The sequence below is a fragment of the Oryzias melastigma genome, linkage group LG19 (assembly GCF_002922805.2).
Source record: "Oryzias melastigma strain HK-1 linkage group LG19, ASM292280v2, whole genome shotgun sequence".
NCBI lineage: Eukaryota > Metazoa > Chordata > Actinopteri > Beloniformes > Adrianichthyidae > Oryzias > Oryzias melastigma.
In genome coordinates, this window is record NC_050530.1 from 19,041,757 (window position 1) to 19,056,475 (window position 14,719).

The 14,719-nt window shown below is 36.3% G+C and overlaps 1 protein-coding gene across 4 annotated transcripts in view; it reads left to right on the forward strand.

The window, feature by feature from the left end:
- Nucleotides 1-14,719, forward strand: part of LOC112154262 (rho GTPase-activating protein 44) — an 82,438-nt gene that overhangs the window by 45,718 nt on the left and 22,001 nt on the right. For all 4 annotated transcript variants that reach the window (XM_036217071.1, XM_024285070.2, XM_024285071.2 and 1 more), the window contains exons 2-13: nucleotides 733-772; nucleotides 1,257-1,376; nucleotides 3,643-3,719; nucleotides 4,456-4,567; nucleotides 5,676-5,752; nucleotides 8,274-8,391; nucleotides 9,429-9,497; nucleotides 9,582-9,663; nucleotides 10,128-10,255; nucleotides 11,444-11,555; nucleotides 14,422-14,503; nucleotides 14,578-14,658. In XM_036217071.1, coding sequence (XP_036072964.1) covers nucleotides 733-772; nucleotides 1,257-1,376; nucleotides 3,643-3,719; nucleotides 4,456-4,567; nucleotides 5,676-5,752; nucleotides 8,274-8,391; nucleotides 9,429-9,497; nucleotides 9,582-9,663; nucleotides 10,128-10,255; nucleotides 11,444-11,555; nucleotides 14,422-14,503; nucleotides 14,578-14,658 — 1,098 coding nt within the window. The remainder of the gene's footprint in view (nucleotides 1-732; nucleotides 773-1,256; nucleotides 1,377-3,642; nucleotides 3,720-4,455; nucleotides 4,568-5,675; nucleotides 5,753-8,273; nucleotides 8,392-9,428; nucleotides 9,498-9,581; nucleotides 9,664-10,127; nucleotides 10,256-11,443; nucleotides 11,556-14,421; nucleotides 14,504-14,577; nucleotides 14,659-14,719) is intronic.

Consider the following 14,719-nt stretch of genomic DNA (forward strand, 5'->3'; position numbering starts at 1 on the left):
ATCTTTCTTTCTACATAATTATATATACTCAGGATATAATTTAAGTTGAATGAATTAGAAAAATAGATAAAATAGTGCAATCATTAGTAAAAAATCTTAGCTACAAAAACATATGGGCTACCATTTGTAAATCTGAGAAGTAAAATTTTGACATCAATGTTTTCAGATATTTAGCGTGTTTTAGGAGAAAATCCATATTTTTACCCTTTAAATGAAAGTAATTATAAATGTTACATTTACTAACTATATATTTAGTTAGCAGTTTAAATATTTTATTTGAAGCTAAATTTTTATTTTAAAATTATATATTTAACTTAGCTAAAATAAAATGTTATAAAATTAAATATTTTCTTTAAAAAAATATGTATTTGAAAAACAAAACCTGATTTTTTTCTCCTAAAACACGCTAAATATCTGAAAACTTTGTTTTACTTCTCAGATTTACAAATGATACCCAATAAAAACATGTAAATAAAAAAAATGTTTTTGGGTTTCATGAAAAAAGAAAAATATCAATTATTTCAAACCTGTGGAAAGCTGACATTTATAGCTCCCTGTGATTAAATCCTGGAGGCTGTAGCATTATTTCTTGCTCGCACTGAACCTCAGAAAATGATGTGATCGCACTCGGTGATTAGTATGAAGAAGTGCTGCCAAGTTCCCACAGTAACAAGTTACGCAATCTTTCTTTGTCACCCTAACAGCCATTTTTCCCTCTCCTCTTTCTTTAAGGGCTGAAAAAACTGAAGTACTGGGTGAAGATCTGCTGCAGGTACTAATGAGTCTTCTCTGAATGTGTGTGTCTGCTTTTCTCAATGTGATTTCTGCTGCCTCTCGCAGGAAAAATCATTAGTGCTGCAATGTAGTGAGTATGCATAAAATGACTTTTTTTAAACGCCTCTCTGAACTGCCCTCAGGACATCTTTAATAAGCGCTGAAATTAAACTTCTTTGCAAGACAAAAGGCTGGATGTCCCCCATGATTGATCCGGGGGAGTGCAGCATTGTAATTGATCAGATTAAAAACGCCCTCAGTGGCAGCCTCGTCAATTCCACTGAGTTGCTTTGTTAATGAAATAATAGACTTTTAATTTTACAGTTAATTTTGTTTTCCGAAGACTTTCTATGCCGGGATTATGTCAGCAACTTTATTAATCTCTTTGACTTTGACACTTTATGTACATTTAATATATATATATTTTGCTGAAAATGTGGTGCAGGTGTGCATGAGTTCTCATTTTCTGCTGTCTGTTTCAGGTGGAGAAACGTCTGGAGCTGGTCAAACAGGTTTCCCACAGCACACACAAGAAGCTGACCGCCTGTCTGCAGGGGCAGCAGGGCGTGGACGTGGAGAAGAAGTCTGTCAGATCACCCTCGGTAAGAAAAAACTGTGATTGTGATCAATAATTGGTGTTTTTGTCCCCATCTTGCAATTCTGGAAATATTCCTATCAGAGGAAAAGGAAAAAAAAACTGTGTGTGAAAATGTATCATTATGCATTTGATTCTAATTACACATAAACAAAATCTGACAATCTGTTTTTTTTTCATATTTCTGGATATAGAGATAAAAAATTCAATTTAAAAATACAGTTTTGTTAATGGGTGATTTGTATGAAGGGGAACTCTTAAACCCTTCTATTTTTCTTTCAATGAGTGCAAGTACCCATATAAAGCAAGAAATATTTTATAGTGAGAACAGTAATTTTTTTGACATTTGTTCTGCTGGTAACTCCATTTAACACAATTAAGAGTAACTCATGTGTCGACATTTATAGACTGCTGTTCAAATGTAGAGCAGACAGCAAAGTGAAGCCAGCATGGTTATTTATAGCCACAGAGGGAAATTAATACTGAATTAACCCGAGTTGTTCTTTTTTTAAATTGATTTATTTTTATTTGCTAAATGCAAATGTAGAATATAATATTGGAGAGACTTTCTTATTGTAAACACAGTTGTTTCTGTCAAGAAATATCACAAAAAAATATTTCCACCTCAGAAAAATATAATATGATTCCAAACTTAAATTATCTGTAAACATTTGGAGAAGTCTGAAGGTCTCATCAAACTTCTGTCAGCTGCCCTCTTTTAGAAAAATGCAATGAACATTTGAAAAGGCCTAAAATGCCTTTAAGTTGTTGCAGCAGACGATAGTTTATAGTACAAAGATCCTTCTCTTGCTGAAGCTTTTCTGACAGATAAAGGCAGACAGCCCTCTTGTGAGGTTTTCCAAAGACATGTGGGTCATGGCCCAACACTCAAACACTTGAATGAAGTTGTGTATTGAGTGGTGTGTGTTGACAGCTGCCTACACTTGAATTTCTCCAAAACATAGAAAATTGACAGACATTTATAAAACCCAAAGACAGACATAAAAAAAATATTCTTCACAGGGAGAATGTGGACATTTCGTGATTTCATACAGACGAGTAGGGCATCCTACAATTGTGCTCGAGTAGTTTTGCTCCTATTATTCTTGAGTAATGACTTCAAACAGAGCAGCAAATTAGATGGTTAATGGTTAAAACACATTTATTCTGAAAATGTTTCTGTTTTACACTTGGATAATTGTGTTAATTCTGGATTTTTTACATATTGGAATACAAATTACATTACTAATAATTAAAAAGTGAGAGTTAAGATCAATAATCAAGATTAAACATGTATAGTTTTTTTTATCTTATCGATTATATTGTATCTTATCCTTTTCCTTTTGTTGTTATGATGAATTTTGAGTGTTAAATAAATGTTCCATCATACATCACTGCTGTTTTAGGGATTTGCATATTTGTTGGAGGCTCTGATCTTATTTTTTTCCTGTCATTGTCTCATAATTTATTGTCTTTTTGTAATACATCATTTTTATTACAAACACCTGCACTGTTGTCGTTCAAATATGAGGAGTGAAAAACAAACAAAAGAAGAAAAAGACTGTAGGTCTTTCTCTTGTGGCAGCTAGGGCTGCCATGATTAGTCGTTACTTTATACTATATGGAGTCAGAGTGTCGAAAAGTTGAAAGTTATTATTACATTATGCTAGCTTTTTTGACAATTTTGGCATTTATTAAGGATTTTCAGGCTATTTTGGAGTTTAGATAACATTTCAGCTGCATGCTAACTTTTTTGGCTAACTTAGCCTTTTTTCAGTTTTCTAGACTAATTTGGTATTTAATTAATATTTTAGCTGGCTATCAGCTTCAGCGTTTTCAGATATCAATTTCAGCATCTTCAGCTATCGGCACTAGCATCTTCATTCAGCCAACCACATTCACTCTAGCATTATTGGATATATTGCTATATATCTAGTTTTTAGCTTGTTTAAAACTAATGATGGTTAAGATGTGTGCTACATCCAGTTTGCACATGACCCGATTAGTCACCTAATCACGGAAAAATAATCCTTGACTAGTCAACTACTAAAATAATACTAGCGGCAGTATTGGTTTTTGCAGGAATACAGACTACAGGACCCAATGTGTTTATGCCATTTCTTAAAAGATTTTTTTCTGTGTCTCCTGCTGTTTTCGTTACAGTGTGAATGTGTTGTTTATATCAGGTTCTAATCACAGTTTTCTTGTTGAGTGACACATTCAGCAGACCGTGGGAGCTGATTCATCCAGTCTGTCTGCTTGTTTCTGTGCAGAAGAAGCTTCCTCTCACAACACTCGCACAATGTATGGTGGAGGGGGCGGCCGTGCTCGGCGACGAGTCTTTACTGGGGTGAGCTCACACTCGAACCCAGACCTCATACTGATTTGACACATGGATGGGATTTTTTTTTTATTTTGTTTTAAATTGTGTTGAACCACCTGTTTCATTTGAATAGCCATTTTCAGGATTTAGAGAAAAACGTTTAACTTTATTCCTTCAGTTTCTAATATGTGGCATATCTATGAAACAAGCATTAAAAAAACTAATATTTTCAAATAAATGTACTTTATGATTTTCCTAAAAGCATAGATGTAAACTCTTGGGAGGGTTGTGGTACAATGACCAAAGATAGAATTGAGCTGGGTATCGAGGATTGTTCATAGATCAAAGTAAAAGCACAAAAAGATGCAAACTTATATCATGAAACTCAAACTCAAAGCAGTTATTTGCAGGTATTTGTTGATTATCTGATTATGCAATACTGTTTATACTGAATTTGGGAGCTGCATATGATTTCACTGCCAACATTCTCAATGGTTTTGATTTCAGTCCATGAATGTATGATTTAATTACATTCTGCTTTGTTCCAGCAAGTTAAAATATTAGTTAAATTGTCAGTTTTTCAATCCCAAATCTGTTATGCAAAAAAGGTCTAACTAAACTGAAGATTTTTTATACAAGTACCGGTATAAATTGTAAAGAAAAGTTGTTTAAAAAAAAGGTTAAAAAATGTTGATTCATTAAATTGATCAGAGTGAAGTTTAACAAATGATTTGCTGATACTAAAATCTGTTTGCTGTTGCAGGAAAATGTTGAAGCTCTGTGGCGAAACGCAGGAAAGACTCGCACAAGAGCTGATTTTATTTGAACTCACGATTGAGAGGGACGTGGTGGACCCGCTGTGTGAACTCGCAGAGGTTTGGAGACTACTGCTGCTTTGTGCATCTGTAAACCCACTTAAACAGCTAATAAAAAATCCAGTGTAAAATTTTATTTAGTAGCTTTTCCTTTTAAAATCGAGACTTAATGGTGGTAAAAATTGTCTGCACATCACATTTTACATCAGGAATCTTTCTATTCATTTAACTGAAAAAGGCAGAAAAATCTTTATTACCAAAGATTGTAAAGTTTATCCAATTATCAAAAAGCATCGTCATTTTTCATTAATTACACTCAAATTATCTGCATTAGAAAACTGTGGACTGAGGATTTATCTTCATAGTAATTCGTCTTTTTCAGTTGAAAAGCTTTTTTTGGTCCTAAAATAACCAAATGTTTCTAAATATTCAAAATGGAAACAAGCAGAATCATTTTAGGCAATATGAACAGCACGCACATTTTCAATATAAAATATTGTTTAATTGTTTGTTAACCTGGCAAAAACTTAAAAAAATAAATAAATATTTAATAACCATGTCCCACCAGAGGTTTTACCAAAAAGACTATATGTAGACACATAAAAAAAAGAAAAATATATTTTAGAATAAAGTAAGTAAACTTTTAAAAGAATAATTAAAAAACAGTAAATGTTTAGTTTCCCGAGGTACACTGTCCTTCCATTGATTAAAAACGAGAAAATAAAGGGATCCACTTTACCAAGGTCCAAAATATTTATTTATTTTTACTCTAACAGCCTTAATTGAATTTATTGTTATTTCAAAATACAGAAAATAATGGCCTAAGAAATTGTTTTAGGTTCAAAGTCACTTCTTGCACTTGGTTGCTTCCTTCTGACTCGTGAAAACCTAATTTACCCTTTAAATGTATGTGTTGATGGTGGAAAAACATATAATTAAACATAATTACTGAGAAAAGTATTTGATTGAAGTCCTCTCAGAAGATTCTTCTCAGGAGTGACAAAGTGGAATTATCTGCTGTTTAGATGAAAGCAGTCTGTAAAGGTTTTACAGACTTTTACTGACTGTGAAAGTCTGTAAAACTATTGTTAGTTGTGGAGCGTCTAACAATACCGTGCCAGTTTCTGCACCGACAAACAACAGCTTTAACTTTTCTTTGTGCTCCCAGGTGGAAATCCCAAACATCCAGAAACAAAGGAAACATTTAGCAAAGCTGGTCCTGGACATGGACTCTGCACGCACGCGGTGAGTGTGTCACAAAGTGGGACTTTGTTGAGACGTGAGAAACTCCATCCACTGTGAAGGCTCTGATCCTGAAGCTTCCCAGCAAATGTCACTGGGATTTGATTCCACCTTGAAACTGAAGCACGTTTAAAGCTCCGCCCACTACAGACCTCCGTTTGTGGGGAAGAGTCATTCAGGGAAACGCATTCCTGGAGTAGTTTCTGTGTTTCTGAGGACATTTTGACAGTTATGGTTTGATTTCAGGCGTCACATTTTATTTATTTGGGTGTAAAAGTGAATTCATTTTACTTAAGTTACAGCTTCCTGGGCATCTTATAACTTGAATTTAAATTGTTTTCTTTTTAGTTTTTTCGACTCATGATTTAAATTTATATTTACACTTAAAAAAATGTTTATTCAAATATAACACTACCTCGGGGAACATGCTTGATCTTGTTTAGATCTGAATTGACCTAGAAAATAAACTTAATTTCTGAAAGACTGCATATATTTAATTTAGTTACTAGTTGCAGGTTATTTGATTTTAGTGGAAACAGAACAGAAAAATATGAAAATAGGATTTCTTGGAAAGATATTTCGTCCAGGGAGGCTAAAGTGAAAATGGATAATAAAAAAAATGAAAGAATAATGGTACATGAAGATGTATGTGCAACATTTTTAAAGATCTAGGTTTGTTCAAATCAACTTATGCAAAATGATTTTCAATCTGAGGCTCTAATAGGTTTAAGTCATGTGTTGGTTACAGTGGCGAACAATAGGATGGGCCCTCTGCAGTGGTTGTGTTAGTCTTTTTTTAACCCCACCCAGGATATCATTTCAGTATCATGTGGAATTTTTTCATTTTCACTTAAGAAGGCAAAAGACACAAAAATACTGGTTTGATGGAACAAAACAATACCTTATGGAGTAGCATCTACAAAAAGAATATTCTCAAAAGGATAATTTTCGTCCCCTCAGTTTGGTCTTCTTCTCTTTTTCTCTGTTCTTATTTTTGACTTTCTTCCTGCTCGTTTTGAGTTCCTTTGATTATTTTCTTCTTTTGCTGTTTTGTTTTCCTTCATGCATTTTTTGAAGCATGGAAACACATGCTTTTGTTTTCTCTTTGCTTTTTCCTTTTTTCACTGCTTTTTGATTATCGCTTTTTTAATTCTTTTCTTTTCAAGCTCTTGGGACAAATCCCAATTCTTCCCGTACTCTTACAGCTTCTCCCTTTCCCTATATTTAACCCCCCAAACGGAGAGTTATGGAAAAATAGTGTCTTCAAATTGGGACGTTACTCCCACTCGATGACATCATCAATAGTCGCCGGTCATCTACGTTAGCGCGGAGCTGCTAGCGCTCGGAAATACACAACAATACTGGTTTTATAACTTTAAAAAGGTCATGCTAAAAAAAGTAATTACTTACATTTAAATGTAGACTTCTGTGCTTAAGAGCACACCCACGTGAAGAAATGTGCTTCTCCTCCGCGGCGCAGTTCACCCTCACCCTCAAGGGTTAGCCCTTAAAAAACTATTTCGGGCAACCCTACTACTTTAAATACCATAACAATTAGAGGAGTAGGGAGAAGCCGTATGGGGTAGGGGAAGAATTTAGAAGAGTCTCTCTCTGCTCACTAAATCATTGACGGAATATTCCATTGCTGCAGATTTACGGGGGAGGATGAAAGACTTTCACATGAGCGATCTTATGCCATCTCTGTTTGTTTGTTTGTTTTTTTCTTATGACAAAGTCAAATAATGATAGCCATGAATTTTATTTTAGAAATATTTAAAAATATTTTCAATGTTCAGCTTGGGGCCCCAAAAGTATTGGGGGCCCCAGGCAGTGACCTACCTCTGCCTAACGGTATGTCCGCCCCTGGTTGGTTATCACTGTCAAGACAGAGCAAGAAAAGCACCCAGCTGGGTTTTGTTTGTGTGGAAATTGAACTTTAGGTTCAATGTATTAAAATATTTCAATATTCTCTTGTTAATGTAGATATAAAAGTGATTTACCAAAATTAGTGATCAGAAAAGTTCAGCCCCTTTGAGCTGTGCATGAAACTGAAATCTGTCCTGATCTCTCAAATTTTTAATTATCACAGCTTCTCTGAGCAGATTCCCTGTCAGGTCAGCATTGCAATCCATGACATGTAAGATGTTTTCTTCCTCGCTGCAGTTCAGTCTGTCAGCTTCTTTAAAATGACCCAAATGTGAAGCGATTTGTCCCGCTGCCCCGCTGTGAGCAGAGCTCCTCTGGCAAAGCGCTACATTATCTGCACTCAGACAGGAGATCAGATGGATGGACAATGGCGGGAAACCAGAGTCTGACAGCAGGAGTCAAAGATAACACTAATTAGAGGGAAAAGGGGGAACGTGTAGACAAGTGCTTGAAAGTCAACGATTTTTCTGTATCACTTTTTGTGGAGCTGATTGCTGTTTGTGCTTTTCCCTCTGGAAACAACATGTAAAGTTAAAAATAAATAAATAAAATCTCAAATTTAACTATACATTTATACATAGTGTTGATATTTTCCCAGGTATTACCAGTCCACTAAGTCGTCAGGGCTGTCCACCAATCTGCAGCCAACAGGAGCCAAGGCTGACCACCTCAGGGAAGAAATGGAGGAGGCAGCCAACCGCATGGAGATCTGCAGAGTGAGTCCTAGTTTTCCTTCACAATTCATGAAGTCTTTTTTACCTTTGGGGCTTGATGTTTTTTTTTTTTTTTGGTTCTCAAGAGATCTGGAAGCTAAAAATAGTTTTGCTTTATAAGATTGTAGAGATAATCTAAGTAAACCACGGTTTACAGACAACTCCTCTTGTAGATCTTTTTATTGTTTTTTACTGTCTTGACAAATTAAGTTGTCAAATTATCTTTTATTTGTGCCAAAATGATTCAGAAAAACTGATTTATTGAATTTAAACTAATTCTAAGTCTTGTAGTGTATATGCAGGGTCGATGTCAAAACTTTGATTTTTTTATTTTATTTTGAACTGATAATATAAAAAATAAACATACGCAAAAGAATAGCAATGAATGACAATAATCAAAGTTCAAATTTTTTTATGGATTGACAATTTTTGATGGTTTCCATATCCTCACTTGAGGAGTTCCAGTGAAGTTTATCATTTATTGTATTACAGAGTCGAAGTGTTTGGCAACAATAGTGATTCATCCGGGATGTGAAAAGCTCCATAAACTTACAGAGCAGGGTCAGCGGTTGCTGAGGGGCATCATGTGTGCAGTTTGCAAACTTTCTGTAGAGTCAATAACCACAGGCTATTCAGGGCTTTAGAGTTCAGCTGTGAGAATTAAACTGCATTTAAACTATTTTGCTTCCTGTGTTCCACAAGGTGCTCAAAAACCCAAACTTTTTAGGTTTTACAGAATCTAAATCACAGTCTGACTCGACTAGAGTTGCTTTAGAGAAGACAATATTATTAGATTTCTGTTAATATAACTTGACTAAAAGTATGTATTTATTAGCAGGCAAGTTGGAGCATTTAGACAAGCAAAACTATGCTGCAGTCAGACTCTACTACCTCAAGGTTAATATGTGAAGACTGTTTTTCATGATTAAAATCCGAGTTGGTTGTTGTGACATAAAAACAGGATCCCTTTAGTTAAAAAAATGTTGAGGTTTGAACATTTTTAATAAAAACCTCTGGATTTTTTTTACTCCCTTCACTAGGATCAACTGTCAGCAGACATGTACAGTTTTGTGGCCAAAGAAATCGACTATGCAAGCTACTTCCAGACAGTAAGTGTGCCTGTATAACATGAGTGAATTCATACATTGATGTGCACACTGTCCTGACCCTCTGCTGGGTTTCTGACTGTGCAGCTGATAGAAGTACAGGCAGAGTACCACAGAAAGTCCTTGGAGCTGCTGCAGAGTGTTCTTCCTCAGATCAAAGCTCATCAGGGTGAGTTTATCGACAACATCTGGGGTTTTTTCCAAAATGTGCAACTGACAGCATCTCACTGAGCTGTACAGCTCACCATTAGACACAAAACTGCAAAAAAAATATAAAACATTTTAAATGTTACTTGAAAATGTGCTGAAGTGATCCATAGCAACAACAGATTAGACACTTTTACACCATTTATTGATCAATTTTAGGAAAAATTACAAAAGTTTTTCTTTTTTTTAAATCTATTTTTGTCATTTTTAAACTCATATGAAGACTGTCTGCAAGTATTGCATTGAGCATTTAAGAAAATACTCTATTATTTGTCATTTTTTAGTTTGTGGCTCTTCCTAAAAGTTTGTTTACGCAGCTGTTTGGAGCCTGACAGGCAATATGTGAAAATGCAGATGAATACCATTCAAAAGCAGGATGATATGAGAGCCACTGCAGCACTTTATGATTGTGTGTGTGATTCACAGAGACCTGGGTGGAGAAACCGTGCTATGGAAAACCATTAGAGGAGCACTTAGTGCTCAGTGGGAGAGATATCGCCTTCCCCATTGAAGCCTGTGTCACTATGCTGTTAGAGTGCGGCATGCAAGAGGAGGTAAGCATACAAGCTGATTTTTTTTTCATGAAATAGGGACATTGAAATTCTTGTATGCAGAGTGGAGTGCCAAAAATACAAAAACATCAGCTTGTACCTTTCTCCTTTTTCCAACTGCATTTCTTCCGTCTAATTTTTACAACAGTTTGAATAAAGAAACACTCAGAAATGCTATTTTAAGCTTAATTTTCTATCAGAATGGGTCTTTGAGTTAAACTAGAGGATTGACAACAAAGGACATTTCTGGAGTATGAGGTGTGTCCCCCAAAAAAGTTGTGATTAGCTCCTGAGGGAAATGTGGTGAATTGGGCCAGATGTTTACTGATATAAAATGAACAGAGAATGTTGACAGTGTGCAGAAATGTAAACTTTTTTCTTAGTCGGTTTTATTTAGGAGATACCTCCAAAAACTTGCAGCTGTCAGGCCAGCCTGACTATTGAGGTTTTTTGATCCGCTGTCAAAGAGCACTGCAAAGGCAAACCAAAACAAAAGAAGCTGTCAGTTTTTGACATTTCCTGCTTGTCTACTGGACTGAATTTGTTCATTTGAACAGAAACGACAGCAGGAAAAGAAACGTACAGCAAAAATACAGGATATTTTTACAACATATTAACACCAGAAAACAAGAAATTGTGGAGCTCGTCTGTCAGATGTGGTAGTCCACGCCGAAGGTGCTCCACAGGGCATTGACCTTTCACCCTTCCTGTTCTCCCTGTACACTTTAGACTTTTCATTCCTGCTGAGGTTTTTAATGACTCTGTCTTAATAATTTCAGTCTCATTTTGAGCATTATTTGCACATTTTATTATTATTTATCACTGTAATGATGCTGGTGACATTTGAGTTTCCCTCAGTGAGACGAAAAAAAGTCTACGTTTGTCCCATCTTTTTTTAAAAAAAAAAAAAAAAAGATTAGACCACAAATAGAAAATAGATCTTATTCTGATATACCATAGTTGATTACTAAACATTTGAACCCCATCATAAAAATGAGTTCATTTCACAGTCCAGTCAATCTTCTTTGTTTTGTCAGTTTCCTTTAAAACACATCACATGAAATGTCTAAATATGTTTAACTATGTATTGACTTTCATGAGATATTCCTAGAGAAACCTCTTAAACAGTCAGATTTTCGTCCTTCATGTCACGTGATGAAGTAATCTCTTCTCTATGTTTTTGGTTGTCAGGGTTTGTTTCGAATTGCACCTTCTGCCTCAAAACTGAAAAAGCTGAAAGCATCTTTGGACTGTGGCGTTCTGGACGTTCAGGAGTACTCTGCAGACCCACACGCCATCGCAGGTTAGATATGAATACTACTTATACTAATACTCAAGTATTTATACTTTACCTTTCCCGTTTGCTCTGTAGGTTTCACCTTATCTAAATCCTGTAGAGAAACATCAGAAAGCCATTTTAACTTGTGTATATGTAATATATATTCATAAAAATCTATATTATTATTTGGTACAGTAGCCTTTGCGATAGCACAGGTAAAACTTTTCCTGTAGTTTTTCACCAGGTTTGCACACACTGCAGGAGGGATTTTGGCCCACTCCTCCACACAGATCTTCTCTAGATCAGTCAGATTTCTGGACTGTTTGAGCTCCTTCCAAAGATTTTCTATTGTGTTTATTTCTCGGGACTGAATAGGCCACTCCAGGAATCTTGATATACTTCTTATTGAGCCACTCTTTGGTTCTCCTGGCTGTGTGCTTCAGGTCATTGTCATGTTGGAATACCCAGTCACGATCCATCTTCAATGTTCTTACCAAGGGAAGGAGGTTGTTCCCCAAAATCTCACATCCTCTCCTTAATACGGTACATTTGTCTTGTCCCATATGCAGAAAAAACACCCCCATACCATGACGCTACCACCTCCATGCTTCACAGTAAAAACGATGTTTTCGGGATGGTGTTCATCATTCTTCTTCTTCCAAACATGGCGGGTGGAAATAAGACCAAAAAGTTCTATTTTCGTCTCATCTGATCACATGACTTTCTCCCATGACTCCTCTGGATCGTCCAAATGGTCAAACTCAAGACAGGCCTGATCATGTGCTGGTTTAAGCAGGGGAACCTTCCGTGCCATGCATGATTTAAAACCACAATGTCTTAGTGTATTACCTACAGTAACCATGGAAACGGTGGTCCCAGCTCTTTTCAGGTCATTGACCAGCTCCTCCCGTGTAGTCTTGGGCTGAGTACTCATCATTCTTAGGGTCATTGAGACCCCACCAGAGGAGATCTTGCATGGAGCCCCAGTCTGAGGGAGATTGTATAGGTGCTTCTATTTTCTAATAATTGCTCCAACAGTGGATCTTTGTTCACCAAACTGCTTGGCAATTGCCCCGTAGACCTTTCCAGCCTTGCTGAGGTCTACAACTGTGTCTCTGGTGTCTTTGGACAGCTCTTTGGTGTTGGCCATGTAAATAGATGGAGTCTTAATGATTGTGGGGGGTGGAAATGTGAATGAATGAATGAAATGGTTTATTTCAAGCAATCAGGAATAATAAATGAAAAAAAACATATCACATTGAATCACAAGTAGATCGCTTGAAAGGGAGTGGGAGGAAGCAAACTTATATAATCCCACCCCGGGTGTCTTTATGCAGCTAATGACCTCAAACAGGGGCTTCTAATTTAGGATAGTAAGTGGAGTGGAGTTAGACCATTTCAAGACTATTTAAAGGCGGACTAACAGGTCGTTGAGGGTCAGAATTCTAGGTAATAGGTGTTCAAATACTTATTTGTAGCAGTCGGATAGAAATGAATTATTTAAAAAATATACAATGTGAACATTTACAGACCCCTCCATGATTTCTAAACTTGCAAAATCCATATATATATATATATATACATACACATACACACACACACACACACACACAAAGGCATGGCAATAAATTCCAAATATAACCAGGATTAGTGTCAGACGGATCTTTCATCTTCTGCAGTCTGCTGCGGAAAACAAGATCCATTTTGTTCTTGCTTTCCTTCTTTTGCTATGACTGATTTGCTTTTATATCAGAACCATGATAAAAGAAAGAAAAGCTTTCAGGCTTCTGCAGCGCCGTTATTGATCTCTGTGTTTTTATGGCAGAGCTGCCTGGAAGAGTGCTGCACAACACAGCTGTCAGATGAAAACTGTAAATTCTCTGGGAGACACAAGCAAGGAGAAAAACATTAACATTTATTTCTCTATTTTATAATTGGTAAACTGTCCCACTGTTTATCAGTCGGGTCAATAAAAGGTCAACGTTATGCAGGGAAAGAAAACATTTCTATTTTGAATGATCTGAGTTGTCACTTTCAGTTAAATACAGAAGCTGTAGCAAATTCCTTTTATATAGGAAACTACATTTTGTGTAAGTAGGCATTCTTTTTTATAATCAACATTTGTTACCTTTATGTTTACTTTTATTTACTTTTATTTGACAGATTTTGCAACACTCAACTAATTAAAGCGGAAGAAAAACAGAAACGACAAGAAAAATGATCATTCTTGCTGTCAGCATTTACTTCTGCATGATTTTTAGGTTAAAAGTTTGTCTAGTGGAAGGGAAATCCTTGGTCTGGATGATGACTATCAAGTTACCCTCTAAGCAACTTTTCTCAGACGTCCAGAGCTTGCTGTGAGGGCTCCCTCTGGTGTACATAAACGCCTCTGCATCACATCAAACGCTGCATATCCTCCTTTCAATCTCCAGCTCAAGGCTGTATCAGATTGAGAGAAGGAGTTTGAAAGGGGCAAGAATTTACTCTCAGAGAGAGCGATAAAATTCCTTTTCCTTAACAGCAAAACTCTGGTGGAGGATTTTAGTTGATCACATCATCTCCAAAAACAAATATCTGACTCTGCTAATGAAATGTTACCATTCCAGGCTGTTTCTGAGAGGTTTGTCTCTAAAAACATGACAGTGAACCAATGTGTGTGACAAAATTGGGACATTTTCTCCACAGCAAAACAATCGCTGATGCTTACATTGAACGGATCCATAAATAATTGTGCGACAAGGATGAATGGAGGAGCAGAAAAGAAAGCAGATGACATTTGAATCTCTCTGCTGCTGTAGTCTGATACTTCCTATCTTTCAAACTTTTGCCCCCCTTTGTTGAAGCCAAATGTCCATTTCCTCGCTCTTACCACTGTTGTATTTCCTTCAAGGTGCTTTGAAGTCGTACCTGCGTGAGCTCCCAGAGCCGTTAATGACCTTTGACCTGTACAGTGACTGGATCCAGGCCTCCAAGTGGGTAACTTCACATGAAACGTAACCTTTAGGTTGAGGACTGCTGCTTTAAAAATACATTCTTTCTATTGCAGCATCCAAGATCAAGAAAAGAGACTGCAGGCTCTGTATGCGGCCTGTGAGAAGCTTCCTCCAGCCAACAACAACAACTTTAAGTGAGTCGCCATTGAACTGCTGCATTTCTGAGTTTATTAAGCCTATTTAGTGGTTAGCAAC